The following is a 15,738-nucleotide window of genomic DNA, read 5'->3' on the forward strand; positions in this document are numbered from 1 at the left end:
GGTTGTGAGAAACCCAAATAGCAAATAACGGTGGTTGAAAGTTGAGGGGGGGGGAGAGGAATAGATAATTAGGTACAATTAGTGTGTATGAATTGTTGTCTCCCTGCCCTTGGCTTGAATAAATTTGGAAGGAACAAATCCAAGTGGCAAAACTGCTTTGATGTAAGAGGAGTCATTGTGGCTTGGCAGCATAAAGGCAGTGTTTTATACTTCTTTCATAATGGTTGTGATACAGAAAGGCTGAATGCACTGTGCACACCCCCCTGCACCCCCGCCCCCCAGTCTGCTTTACAGCAAGGACTTTTGGATTCTCTTGAAACAAAATGCAGCAGAAGTTTTCAGTTGTGGGTAATGAGGTACTGGACCTCATCAGAGTTAGGCATAAGCCATCCTTAGCCTTTGCATAGATCTTAATCACTTTTTTATTGTGGGAAAGCTAGTTTCCAAAATCAACACGTCTTTCTTCGTTTGTTTTTTTTTCCACCCTTCCTATTTGAAACTTCGGCGAAAGGAACGACTAATGCAGAAAAGTGCAAATCCGGGTTTAAAGAGTGGAAATCTAGTGAGCATATTTCATTCTAAGTAGAAGTACATCAGAATAGTATATTTACATACCTGTATTTATATCTTTTAATGCCTGCCAGTTTTATTCTAACATATGCTATTGACCATATTCACTTCTACTTATTTGAATAATGTTAAGAAATCTGAAAATAGATTTGTATTTGTTTCTTGTGTGAAAAATGTGAATGCTTTTATGGATAATTCAAAATATCCCATCAAAGATCAAGATTTGATTTACATGTTGTATCTGAACAAAAAGAAGTTCCAAGAAACCTTGAAAAAAAAAACTACCTTATAGTTGCACTTTTTATTTTCTACATTGCAAATTTTACAATTTTTGACAATATATTAATTGCTATTAGAGTCTTGGATATGCTTCTATGTAGGAACAATTAGCAAAGTATCCAATTTGAATTAGAAACTTAATTCAGAAGCTAAATGTATTCAGCTGAGATTCCAGAGAACAATACTGTTTTTGTAAAAGAAACCTTTTTCATTCTGTACAGATCCGTATTATTTTAATATATAAAGAATAAATAAATCAATAGTTTAAACAATAGTTCAAGCAATTTGAAAACTTTCTGCAAATCTCAAGAAATGCTAATATGATTTAATTAGCCATAAAGGGCTGAATCTTTTTCATTTTGTCATCAAACTCTGCAAGTTAGAAAATGGAATCACCAGCTTGCCTGTATCTTTCTTAGCTCAAAGATTTAATCCATTTAGGATGTCTTTTTAGATTTCTGATATTCAAAAATATAGAATTAAACAGTTACGTTAAGGAATGCCATGAGTTTTTCAGCATGAGCTTGCCATGCTTTAGAGTTGCTGTTATTAGGAAAAGGAAACGAGTGTTTAATTTAACCCTTTGAGGGCTTATTATATAGAACAAGTAGCCTTTTGTACTTGAAGTTGTACATTCTGAAAAAAGCAACACCTGAATATCTCTGAAGCTTGAATAATTATGCCCAATTGTGTTTTTGCTGGTATAGGTCACAGGAAATTCACTTGGGGTAGAGTCTCTACAAAGCTAAGATATATGCAGATTTTCTGTTGTTGGATTGTGTAAAAATTATTTACTGTTAATACTTGCATAAAGGTTAGAAAGGTTGATGAAGTGATATTTAGTATTGCTTTACTATTCACTGTGTGTCAGGATGTAATTATGACTGATTCATAGAACTGTCTTAGGAACGAACCATCTTTATTAAAATGCTGATCAAGATAAGAGCTGACAGTAATAAAGAATAGAACATTTTAGTCTTGTTGCTTTTCAGTGATTGCTAATTACCCCAGAGGTCATGTATAGTGCCTGGGAGGATTCATTGACATTATTTTCTTTTAAGTCTGCTGTTTGAACAACATCAGAACATGAAGACAAAGACTAAGTGCACATTGAACAATAGTTTGACCAAGTTTTTTATTTCACAAAATGCTGGATGATTCTTCTTTTTCTGTTTTTGTTACAGAGATGTATGTTCTCCTGAGAAAGGAAAGATCTTTATTTTAAAGAACTTTTACCTTAATTATATCCATCACAGTCATCACAAGGTCAAACATATAAGTAGGAAACAATATATTGCTACTCTCCTATTGTTTGTTATGAGCAAAGCATAACATAATCCTTTTCCTGTGACTTTGGTTATCACATAAATCAGAATCTTTGGTCTCTTGATTAGATTAAAAGATGCATTTACCTTCCAACATATACTCAAGCTGAGCCCTTTTTTTCACAGCATACACTATGTGTAGAAGTGTGTGATCACCAGTTGTATTTGAAGTCCAAAAGAAAGAGAAGAATTAAGAAAGATTCTCAGGAGTTATATTAATTGGTAAAAGATATGAAGGACAGACAATGAGGCAAAGAATGGATTAGATTAGCTAGCACAAAACATGAAGGGAAAAGGAAGGAATAACTGGATCCAGAGTCTTACTGCACTGTGAAAATCATCCTACTTAATAGTTTACTCAGAATATACTACTTAGTGAAAGAGAGGGAGGAACAGTATTTGCAAGTCCCACCTCCTTCAGCAGTCCTCCATTCCAAAACTTACCCGATTTAAACAATTCTAGTGATAGAAGGAACTTTTTGGTTTGCAACAGAATTTTGTTGGATTTTATCCAATTTGGTCAGAAATACTTAAAACTCAGGAAGTATTATTGGATATGGTTTGAACTAGCTTATTTGAATGTCTGTGTGTTATTTTTAATACAATAAGCCATATTCAAGACAATGTATAGTGTCAGAACAGAACAGTAACAAAATAAATGGATTTTTCTCTACCCCAAACTATACTAAGAATCTGGGAATGGTTGGTTATCGGAGGAAAATTTATCTCTTGACAGTCATATGGCCATTAACTTTCAGTCACTTACCAGTCAAACAACATTAATAAAAATACTTTTTTCAGGATTTCCCCTGTTCCAGAAATCTAGTTGCTGAAGCAAAAATGAGGTATCTCTGAACTCTGGATCTAATCCAGCCATCAAGCTGACCCTTTATAAGGCCCATTAAATCTTTTCTAAAATCATATAAAAATAATTGCACTCAAGATACTTTCAAGAGCACAACCTTATAACTAGAGCTACAACAGTGAATCCTGGGAATTTGGACAAGAATTTCTTAAATAACAGCCCTTTATAATATAAAAATCAAATGCATTTAAAATTTAATAGCGATTTGAATCACAATTGAGCATAATGTCTTTTCTAGCACTTTTACTGTATTGTATGTAAACTGTTACCAAAGTTTCTGAAACCAATGTCTTGCTCTCTCTTGCTGTATATTTTCATCCTTTTAATCTATAGTGTTGGTACATTATACAAACTATAATCACGAGTAGTTTGGCAACTCCTCAATGGAAATAGTTTTCTCTACAGCAGTGGTTCTCAACCTGTGGGTCAGGACCCCATTTGGGGTCGAACGACCATTTCACAGGGGTCGCCAAACAAGGCTGTCCGCCATTTTTTCCCCCCTTTTCTTTGGCCACGCCCCTGGCACCCAGTGATGTATAAGTGGTTGGGGGTCACCACAACATGGGGAACTGTATTATGGGGACACGGCATTAGAAAGGTTAAGAACCACTGCTCTATAGTAAAGTGGAGACAAGGGAGAGGAAGTGGCACCATAGGAGCCTCAGATGCCCATCAACATCAATAGGATTTCATGCATTGCCATTTCTTTAGATTAGCTCCCAAAATGCTGTTTTCCCAACCAAAACCCAAACTATACTTGTTGGCTTACAGGGCAGTAAATTCAGTAAATTTTATTCATCTCCCTTGGTATTTAATTCCAGCATATTGTGTATATTCTGAACCTTCTTGGTGTGTTGATTCGCATCTTGCATTAAGTTCAAGTTAACATTGCTCATGATCAGAGCTTAGGACAACTCCAGGGCAATCAAAAATGTCCGTTGAGGACTAGGTTTCCTTTCCTTTTCTTTTAATGAAGTTTGACAAATCTGATGTATGCATTTAATGGGAAAATGTACTGCAAGATGTAAATTAAATTCTTATTTTATTTATTGCATTGTCTGTACTTTCTGTTACTACTTTTAGAAATCCAGCATCACTGACAACCAAGTTTTCTAGTCTTCTTTGGAGGGTATTTGAAAAACTGTAAAAACATTATTGAATTCAAAGGTTAAATATCTGGGAGTATATATTACAGCTTCTAATGTTAAATTATACAAAAATAATTATGAGACATTATGGGTAAAAGTGCAAAAGGATTTAAATGATTGGAAAAAATTACAATTATCTTTGTTGGGGAGAATCTCAGCGGTTAAAATGAATGTTCTTCCAAAGTTTCTTTTTTTGTTTCAAATGATACCTATTTTGAAAAAAGATGCCAATTTGGATGAATGGCAAAAGGGTATTAATAAATTTATCTGGGCGGGCAAGAAACCAAGAGTTAAGTTCAAGATTATACAAGATGTACAGGAAAGAGGCGGACTTAAGGCGCCTAATTTGAAATTATATTATGATGCGGTGGCTTTAACATTGATTAGTGATTGGCTTAATTTAACAAGTATAAATATACTTTCTCTTGAGGGATGGGATTTACTATATGGATGGCATGCATATTTAATTTATGATAAAAAAGTAGATCAGGTTTTTAAATCCCATATTTTAAGAAGTGCTTTATTGCGTGTCTGGAAGAAGTATTATTATAGGTTAAATTATAAAATACCAATCTGGGGGATTCCTGGACACGCGATAGAGGGAGTATCCAGGGGTGTGAACTTGGATAGGTTTTCTTATAAAGAATTACTTAGATTGGTAGGCAGTGATTGGCAATTAAAATTGTTAGTTGAACTAAAGCAAGAAAATATGGTACAATCTTGGTTTCAGTATAATCAATTGTTGGTTAGGTGGAAGTTAGATCAAAAAGTTGGTATTACTTTAATGGATGAGAATTTGGTAAAACATTAAAGATCAAAATCAAGCGCATATAAAGAGAATTTATAATGTTTTAATAGAAATGGATTCGGAAACGGAATTAGTTAAAGATTGTATGGTAAAGTGGGCTCAAAATATTCAAGAACCAATTCTATTGGATACATGGGAGGTAATTTGGGTTAGAAATGTAAAATTTACCCAGGCACAAAATTTAAGATAAAATTTTTATAAAATGTTTTTATAGATGGCATCTGGATCCTAAAAAGTTGTCTTGTATGTATCCTAATTTACAGCCCAAATGTTGGAGATGTGGTAATTTGGAAGCCACTTATTTTCATATATGGTGGACTTGTAGAAATATAAAAGCCTTTTGGATTAAGATCTGGTGGAACATTCAACAGATTTTTAAGATAAAGATAAAGTTTACCCCACAATTATTTTTATTGGGTGTTATTACAGATTGTGATGTTAAAGAAATTAATTTGATGTTGAATTTGATAACAGTTGCAAGGTTATTAGTAGGGCAATATTGGAAGAAGTATTGCTTGCCTACTATAGAAGAATGGATGATTAAAGTGTCAAATTTAGCAGAAATGGCTAAGATTTCTGCTTATTTGAAGGATTGTTCACAAGAAAGATACATTTCGGTCTGGAGAAGATGGATAAATTATATTCAGAATAAATATGGGACTAAAAAGTTTAATTTAGCTTACGAGTGAATTTTAGAGTATTATGAAATTATTATTATTTTTAGTATTAGTATTGTTTAACTATTTGGGGACTGTATTATTTAATAATTAGGATATTAATTTGTTTATGTTCTCATTATTATTATGTTCACTTTTAATTTGCTTATATTTATGTTAAAGGGGAGTTAAAGTGCATTATGGATTTGGTTATTTATATAGTTGGTAGTGTTAGTTAGATTATGATTATCATATTTGTAACCCTGTATTCAGCTCTGGAAAATGGGGGAGGGAGAAGGGGGGTTTGGGTGGGTTAATATTGTAATTTTTATAAAACTTTTTAATAATAAAAAACATTATTGAATTTATCTAGAAATACAGCAGAGGCGCTAGTGCTATGCTAGCACTGTTATGTGCTGGTTCGCTTCTGGAAAACTTGACTCTGCCCATATTTCACCATGGATTATCTACAGCAGTGTTTTTCCAACTTGGCAACTTTAAGATATGTAGACTTCAATTCCCAGAATTCCCCCCCCCCCAGCAAGTCCACATATTTAGAGTTGCCAAGTTGGAAAAACAATGACTTGGGGAATATTTATTGCAGTCTCTGGGACACAGTCTAGAGCACAGGTGTCAAACTTGATCACGTCATCTGATGTATCGCGATGTTTTTTGTCTTTGCGGAGCCGGAGTGGGTGTGGCCTACGTGTGACGCATCCCGCCTGCAGGCCGTCAGTTTGATACCCCTGATCTAGAGGCTAGCAAGAACAAGTCTGTTTGTTTGATGAATCAAGACATTATATTACAGCACTGCTATATCTGATATATCGCAACATAAAGGAAGAAGCTTTCTGTTGATATATTTGAAAGATGTTTGTGTTTCTGCATGGTTAGCAGAAATGTAGACTCTGTGATGGGACTTAACTAAATTCATTTTCTACTAAAGTTCCAAAACATTTAAAATAAGTAATCCCTTGAGATTCACTGCTATTTTATAGAGAAAAAAATATGTTCAATAGCACTATTAGCAATATTAATTTAAACACCACTGTGTTTGTTACTCATATAACACTAGTTCTACCTTTTTTAAGCTGAGGGGAAAGCTTTATAAATATGTTTTGCCTTTCAAAAGAAAATACTTTTTTTGTATGCTTGATGTGTGAGAGAGAACTTTTTTACCATCCTAATTAAATTTAAGGATTGATTGAATGATACACACAATATACTATGCTATATCTAAGTAATAAACCGACACATCATCATTTGAATGGTTGAATAATTCATAGCATTGAGACTAAATGAGGTAAGAAGTCATAATTCATATCTGAAACTGAATTGTTTCTTTGACACTTACATGCAACTCCACCATTTGACTGTGCTACCAATTCTGAGGGGATGAGAATAGGCTTTTAACACTATCAGACAAAATACAAGCATGTCAAGATTTTAATGTAAACCAACTGTTAGGATTGTAGCTTTGAAAATTAAGGGCAAAAATACAAAGACTCCCGTTAAAAGTTCTTTAGCTGCTGATTAGGAATCCCTGATGGTGATTAGTGAGCATGGAATGCAATCATGCCTGTAGGCTTTAATCAGTCCTATGATGGAGAAGTCAGTTACCCAAAGAGAGACCAAATTAATACATGTGTTATTTCTGTAGGATGTATTATTTTTTAATAGTTAAAAAAAGAAAAGATGGCAGGAAGATATATATGAAGTACAAATTGGGGCACTGAGTAAAATTTTGAAGAAAATACCCGCCTTTTTATTTAGAAAATAATGTTTAATACTGCACTTCTTTTATTGTTTTGATAATAAATGTAGTAGAACCTCGGTGTCGGCTGTTATTTTAAAAAGCATATGAATTCCATATATGCTTTTGTGAGCAAGTTTCTGACAGGCAAGTTTCATTTATACAGGTTATTGCCTCGGATGCGCTTTTCTTTGCCAGTAATGTTACATAAATGCTTATTTTTGTTGGGAGAACAACAAACGCAAAGTAACATCTGCAGCATCTGATTAAGAGAAGTAATGCCACCTTTCTTTTGTTTCTCTGCTCAGAAACACTGCAACACCATCCAACTGGATTCTGGAATAGACTACAGGAAGCGCGCACTGCCTGCTGCAGGAAAGCTTTATTACCTGTAGGTAGAAACTAAGACTGACTCGGTGCATTTTATTACAGTCACAGCAACTTATAGACGGGGAAGAAAAGGGAACCAAGTTGATCCTATAGGGAACTGCTATAAACCCTAAAGACATTGCTCATACCATCAGATATTTCCAGTATCTCCAATAACATCTTTTTCAAATGTGTGACTGAATTAAGACTAATTAGAAGGGGGGGAGGTGTGGTGCTTGCAGAATGGAAGTGACAGATGGTTATAAAGCAATGAATATCCTCTTGCAAAGAGTGTTCAATTCCCTGGTAAATAAACGAGCATCCTTATTGTAGTAAAGTAATTATTTATACAAATAGGGACTCATTTACTATTTGGTGTTAACATTTGTGGATTCAAAACTTTGTCTTATTTTGACAGATGATCCTCTTGTATCTAGAGTGTTGATTGACTTCAGAATTCTGTATTTCTGATAATGATAAAAATGAAGCTATAATACAACCATCAGTACAATTTATCTGTATAGCTCTGATTTCTGTTTCCCTAATGATAGTTTACCCTCAGAGCAATTTGGGAATACAAGTATATGTGATATAAAGTTGTTCCAACATCTAAAACGGAAAGTGGTTTTAATCAAGTCAATACAAAAATCAATCTTCTTCTGGCTTTTATTATGGTATTGTTTTATATGACTTTTAAGGATTTAAAAAAATTGTTCTCCACTAGCAAAAAGTTGTTCTCCAACTCTTTATTCTTTCCTTTGGACTATCTATACTACTATTTAAATATTCTACAAATCTATATTTTTGGTGAGCAACAAATAAGTATCTTTAATACAGGTAGTCCTTGACTTATGACCATAATTGAGCCCAAAATTTGTGTTGCAAAGCGAGACAGTTGTTAAGTGAATTTTGCCCCATTTAGAACTTTTCTTGCCATAGTTACTAAGTGAATCACTGTGATCGTTAAGTTAGTAAAATGGTTGTTAAATGAATCTGGTTTACCGATTGACTTTGTCAGAAAGTTGCAAAAGTGATCATATTACTCTAGGACAGTGGTTCTCAACCTGTGAGTCAGGACCCCATTTGGGGTCGAACAACCATTTCACGGGGGTCGCCAAACAAGGCTGTTCGCCATTTTTTCCCCCTTTGGCCACACCCCTGGCACCCGGTGATGTATAAGTGGTTGGGGTCACCACAACATGGGGAACTGTATTATGGGGTCGCAGCATTAGAAAGGTTGAGAACCACTGCTCTAGGAGGTCATGGCAGTGGTTCTCAACGTCATAAATAGGAGTCAGTTGCCAAGCATCTGAATTTTGATCACATGAACATAGGGATGCTGCAATGGTCATAAGTGTGAAAAACGATCATAAGTCACTTTTTTCAGTGCCGTTGTAACTTCAAACAGTCACTAAACGAACTGTATTACCATCTAACCCGCCAATGGATTTCCCACAGCATATTTTTGGAAGGAGTCATTTTAAGATATGCTGAGGCTAGATTATATCTTACTACAGTGTAGTATATATTAGAATACGATGAAACGGCATTGCGTGCCAATTCTTATGCAAGAATTATAGGAAGCTAATTTTAATGTCGCACTTTTAACATGTTTCTTATGTGTATTTTGTCCCAGATATGTTGGGATTACAATTCCCAGCAAGCATGATTGTTATCATTATCAGCCTAATACGTAATAGTTGTCACCAAGCATAATTTGTGCGGGCATGAAAAATTGCAATAGTAAGGAATCATGAAGGTGATGCCATTCTTAACATCTAGGAACCAATGTGACAAATGACTAAGGTGTTGCACTAAGACAAGGGATATACACAGTCCAGTTTATCCTCAACAGTAGAGGCCACTGGATGACTTTCACTTCCTTTTTCAACAGTCAATGTGATTAGATTTTTGCTTTTGAGAAAAATGAAGGAGGGAGCATCATATATATGCTGCATGAACACCTGAAGGAGGATGAAATGGAAATCTAATGAAAGAAATAAATATTATACCTCTGAGTATTGGTTATCAGGGAGCGGCCAAGATATTTTGCCATCTAAGGATGAAGAGAAAAGAAGAAAATTGTTCTCTTCTACCCTTTTCTAAGTGGCAGTGTATGAGGGAGTGAAGTTGGGATTTATTTATATATTTACTTGTATCCTGCCTTTATTATTTTTACAAATAACTCAAGATGGCATATTATTTTATAGTATACACACACACACACACACACACACACACACACACACAGTGGGGCAAAAAAGTATGTAGTCAGCCACCAATTGTGCAAGTTCTCCCACTTAAAAAGATGAGAGAGGCCTGTAATTGTCATCACAGGTAGACCTCAACTATGAGAGACAAAATGAGAAAACAAATCCAGACAATCACAAGCAACAATTTTCCAATACAAAGTTAAATGTCCCACCCATAAAAGCTATGTAAGCAAGTACATTCCCCAATATGATTGTTTGGCGGGCTTTTTATGAAATTCCCAGTCCCTAGTCTCGGGAGCAGCCGATAACCTTGGTTCCCAAGGGACAAAATATTATTTTGACTAGCGAAGCACCTGGGCAACCCCCCTCCCTCCATTCTAGGTGGCAACCTAAAATGAGAAGGAAAATGGCTGCAGCCATGATCTTTTGTAGAGTTGACGCTTAGGAGATTGGGGGGGGTGGACTCTAGACATCAGCACATCCTCAAAAACTCCAGGCTGTGGTTGTGTCCAGTCCTTGGAGACCAAAGACCCCTCATAGACAGTTGAGGAAATCAAAATTTCCCGTGAAGTGAATACTTCTCTACTTCCAGGAAGTGAAAAATACAAGGATATAATAGTATATACACTGACATGGCAATTTATTGTCTTTTATCAAAAAGGGTAATCCAGCTAGGGACAGCTGTCTTAAGTTTGTATAATGGCAAGGTTAAAACACAACTTCTTGTTCTACCAATGGATGTCCCAGAGACATCTGATAAGAAATCTGGCTTGGAAATTTCAGCAACTGCTTTTACATTCTAAATTTTGAGCACATTTTAAATTTTAAGCCAAGTATTGCATAATTTATTTTTTTAATTGGTAAAAGGAACTGTAAATATTGGGTGAGTTTTGGTTAAAAGTAAAAAGACTTCTTTTGATAAACTCCTTGAATATATCAACTAAATTATATTCAGAAGAGTTGTAAATATTCTAAAACAGAGGTCCCCTACCTTTTGGGCACCAGGGACCGGTTTCGTGGAGAGAGGTTTTTCCCGCGGACTGGAGGGTGCATGGTTTTGTGTGCTGCCTGCATCCCGTGGATGGAGCTTTGCTTGTTTGTGCAAACTGTTTGCTGGCATGCATGGCCCGGTATCAGTCCATGGACAGGGGTTGGGGACCCCTGTTCTAAAATGTCTTATGGTTGTAATCTTGATTCTGGACTCCAGTAGCTAACAGAAGAGAGATCGGTTTTACTCCAATCTATTTCAAGTGCTGTGTGTGTTATGAATACACCTAATTCCAAAGGATTCCCCCTCAGATATCAGTCAGCTTTTACCTTTTTTGTAAGATAGAGACAGAACTCTGCCTGTCTCATTGTGTGCATTTACAGCATGGATGGCCTTGCTTGCATTGTCATATTAATGGAGACGGCTTGAAATGTAGAAGTCTTTCAATGAATGTAAATAAAATGAAATTATCTACCTGAGAGTTAATGTTCTCTGCTTTTTAAGTGAATTCTAAATCTAATGTTTGTATTTACAATATAACATCCTGTTCGTTCTCTCTCTCTCTGTCTCTCTCTCTGTCTCTCTCTCTCTCATATGGGCAGAAAGCTAAGCAAGCTCAGGCAGCTGTTTGATGTTGGCTTCAAGTGTTATTAATTTCATATTCTATTATTCTTTTCACTGTAGCACAAGTGAAGCTGATGTGGAGGCTGTCATGGATAAGTTGTTTGATGAGCTGGCTCAAAAACAAAATGATTGTACGTAAGTTAATTTCTCTTGAAAGAGAATACATTTAGAACACAATGCCCAATCTCCACTGACCAATTAATAAGTTCTACTGCTGTGTATGGGTTGATGCCACACTCAAGTGGCAGCCATTGTATCAGCATTTTGTCTAATTTATGTGTTGAATCATGTGCTATTATTCATCAAGCTATGCATTTCCTATCTGTAAGAGATGAGTTTTATAGTAATTATCCAGACAAGATTGAGTCTTTGTTCATGTTCCCATAGTAACTAGACCAAGGATTTTAAAAGTACAAGGCAGAGGACTGAGAGTGAATAAAGCATGTGGAACCATTGCAGACTTTACATTTGAAGAGCTGTGTGACAAAGTGAGTACACCATCAAGCCTGGTTGGGCTTTTCAGGTCTGTTTTGATCATATCCCTGCTCCAAATAAGCCTTCAGATCTCCTTTGAGTTTATAGCAACCATCGCAACTGAATTGCAAAGTAGAACTATAAACACTAACAAGATGAAAAAGCAGGTACAGGGTGTTTCTCTTCAAAGTAACCTGTGATATTTAATGTCAGTGCCTTTTTTAAGAAAAAGAATCTGTTGGTGTATTAATACCTCGGACTTAGCTGTTTTCATGTATCAGTCCAAAATATCTCCTAGAGCATTTGGTTTTCAGCAAGGGACAATATTTTGCAAGAAGAAGGAAGGTTTTTGAACCTTTTTTGGCTTATGAAAACATCTGGGTTTTGAACAATAAGTACTGGTTGTCAAGGTGAGTGGGCAGTCACAAAATGCTGCAACAAAGCCTCTGCTTCTTTGAAAGCCAAATTGGTGAAGTTAAAGGCAGAAACATTGTTTGAACATACAATATAATGTTTTGACGAAACAGCCAAAGGACAGAAAAATAAATAATTTATATCTATACTGAACCTTGCCTATACAAATAATACCTCTTCTTATATATATTAGTTTTTTATAATTGCAAGTGCTTAAAATATTACCAGCAACATACTGTCTGGGTTTCAATGTCTAGCTTACTAATACATATTAAGTTCCTTTCTCTCTACCTCGTTTTTTCTAGCCAATTATCAAAAGTATCTCATGTTCTAAAGTAAACTGAATCTTCTTTCTCTTTCATTTTCAATGTCAATCTATCCATTTTTGCACACTTTTTAAGATTTTTTAAATTAACACTTCCTCCGCTGGTAGATCTTCATTTTTCCAGTATTGAGCAAATACAATTCTTGCTGCAGTTAATAAATGTAAAATTAAATATATACACTCATAATTACCTACAATTATGCCTAACAAAAATAATTCTGGCTTAAACTCTATGGATGAACTTCTAAACTCCTAAACTCATCTCAGTTTTAAAGTTGCTCCCAAGTCACTTTCACATATCTTAGTCTCCCTTCGAACTGTGCAATTGTTTCTCCCCAAATCGTTTTGTGCTGCCGAACCAGTACATTTACTGGAGATCGAGGGGGGGTTTCTTTACCCCCTTTTTATGACATTTAGGAGGGTTAGCTGCAACATAGCAATTTCAAGTCCCCCCCTTTCTTTCTTTTCTTCTTTGAAGAAGGTTCTGGACATGCAGAGAAAGGGCATGTCTGCTTCCTTGCTGCCCATGTTATACAAGTTGCTTTGACTGAAAAATAGGTACTGGGGAAGTATTCTTGATGAGTACTGAGACTATGAGAGATGTTAGAGACAGTCAAGAGGCAGGAATCATATCGCTTTTGACATTCAAGTGCCTACAGAAAAAAGGGGCTTTATCTTGGACTTACAAGATTGCATGGAGTATGGTTAAAATACATGTTCACAGTGCTTCTTTTCTAAAAAAAAAAAAAAAAGGTGCCAGAACTCACACACGTCATACAACCCGCCTTGCCTACCCTACAAGATTCCATCCAAAAAAGGTGCCGGAACTCCATTCTGGGCATTCTGTGACAAAAAAAGCCCTGAATGTTCAAACTGAAAAAAGTATCAAAATATATCTATAACAATGTGGAGGTTATCCTTAACTTGCAACCATAATTATCCTTAACTTGCAACCATAATTGAGCCTGACAATTAAGTTTTGACAGTTGTAAAGCAGCTCAGATCTGACTAGACCCATTTGATGGCTTTTTTGTGGCAATCGTTAACACTATGGTCATTAAAGCCGTGGGCCAGGTTTTGCCAGAAACTAGAAGTAAATGCCGATTTCTGGCAAAAACATTGTAAATCGCAGAATCACCAACAGATTCTTTTTCTTAAAAAAGGCACTGACATTAAATATCACAGGTTACTTTGAAGAGAAACACCCTGTACCTGCTTTTTCATCTTGTTAGTGTTTATAGTTCTACTTTGCAATGGGATGTTGCAAACAGCTGTAAATGTGGATTTATTTTGCTGAGCCCTCAAAATGCGGTCATGTGACTGCGGGAAGGTGACATCGGTACTTCAAAACTGGGTTGTAAATCCTTTTGGGAGGGAGTCCGTTGTAACTTTGAATGGTTGGTGAACAACTAGACGTAAGTTGACTGTATTCCTCTAATGCTGCCTCATTGTTTAGGGAGAAAATTCCTTGTGACATTAGTTCCTTTCATTTGTTCAGAAGACTGGTTCAAAAAGATTTTTCTTTAAAAAAAGAGTAATTCCTTTTGTTCAAGATTTGTATTTATGAGGTCCATTGCATTTCAGGGCAGTGGGTCTGTAAGCTCAGCAATAGAGGCTGACTTTTTTTTTAAAATAGCATAAACACACTATTTTTAATAAAAGTAAAGTGTTAGAAAATGTAAGAATTGAAAGTACAAATTGAGATTTAATAGTAATGATATGCCAGATTTTCTCCCTTGTGAGAATGTGGTCCTTTCCCTTAAGTCTGCTGATATTCAGTTTCTGCTATTTTTCTACTTCATAATTATGTTTGGAAACTTAGGCTGTTAATACGTGATTGAATTCAGACTTCTGCAAATCTGTAGTTTAGTGTAAGCGAACTAGACAAGCATGAACAAACTGAAACAGGCTTTAGTCTTTTTGCGCCTATATGCCAAAAGGAGTATGAAAACATCCACTTTTTAAATCTCAGTTCTATCCACCAAATTCTGACCTGGAATATTTCTTCATAAGGGCTTGTCAGAGCAGCATTTCCATGTTTGATTCTCTCAATCATAGTTATAGCTAATCACAGTTACTTAAATTAAAATTATGAATCTCTGATAGGTGAGAGGTTTTTTTTTAATCTTATTCCTAATTTCATAGAAAACAATTGAATGTAAGAGGCCGAAGCTGACTGTGGCTTGACATAATCAGTTGTGGAGCTCCAAATAATTATGTAGGAAGCGATGACTGAATGTGGCTGTATATATTTATTATAATAATAAATGTTTTTTTGCTCATAACTTCATTTTTGCAACAACTTAACAGCTAAGTTATTATGATCACTAAAAACTAGTGTTTTCATGTCAAACCCATTGATTTAAGGTTTTCTTTAGTATGTATAATTTAACTTAAAAGTTATCAGTGTATGTTTATTACAAATTTATCTTCTGAAATATAGATGATTTTTAAATAAGCCCAGAAAATTTGATAATAACATCCTTCTCTATACTTTTGTAGCTATCACTTTAAACAACAAAACCCTTGAAACTATATGTCTGTGTAGCAAATACGCCCTCTGATGGTAGCAATAACTTTTTGATATAATTAAGCTTGAGCAAAGATTACAGTTTCCCAATAAGAACAGAGTGATCTTACTGATGCAGACTTAGTAATGGTCTTAAGTATAAGGGAAATAAGGGAACCAATACCTGTTCATTTCCTTTTTTTCCATTTATAGAAGCTTCTTCTAACAATACTACTCTAAGGAATTGTACAGTTTTTGTTTTGTTTTGTTTTAAAAACAACAGCACAAACATTAGACATGCACCTATCTACCGGTATATGTATATATATTAAAAAAAATTGTGTGTGTATTAAAGTCATAGACCAGGAATAGGATGGAAAAGGAATGGTTACTTATGGTGGGGAGCATTAGCCAATGG

General features: G+C 35.2%; 1 protein-coding gene across 3 annotated transcripts in view; it reads left to right on the forward strand.

Annotated features, from left to right (window-relative positions):
* The window catches only part of AFG1L (AFG1 like ATPase), a 60,038-nt gene that overhangs the window by 29,963 nt on the left and 14,337 nt on the right, over window positions 1-15,738 (forward strand). For all 3 annotated transcript variants that reach the window (XM_039351144.1, XM_039351143.1, XM_039351146.1), the window contains exons 8-10: window positions 7,713-7,795; window positions 11,659-11,729; window positions 11,986-12,086. In XM_039351144.1, coding sequence (XP_039207078.1) covers window positions 7,713-7,795; window positions 11,659-11,729; window positions 11,986-12,086 — 255 coding nt within the window. The remainder of the gene's footprint in view (window positions 1-7,712; window positions 7,796-11,658; window positions 11,730-11,985; window positions 12,087-15,738) is intronic.

The sequence above is a fragment of the Crotalus tigris genome, unplaced genomic scaffold (assembly GCF_016545835.1).
Source record: "Crotalus tigris isolate CLP2741 ecotype Arizona unplaced genomic scaffold, ASM1654583v1 scf7180000018371.15429387391:27106975, whole genome shotgun sequence".
NCBI lineage: Eukaryota > Metazoa > Chordata > Lepidosauria > Squamata > Viperidae > Crotalus > Crotalus tigris.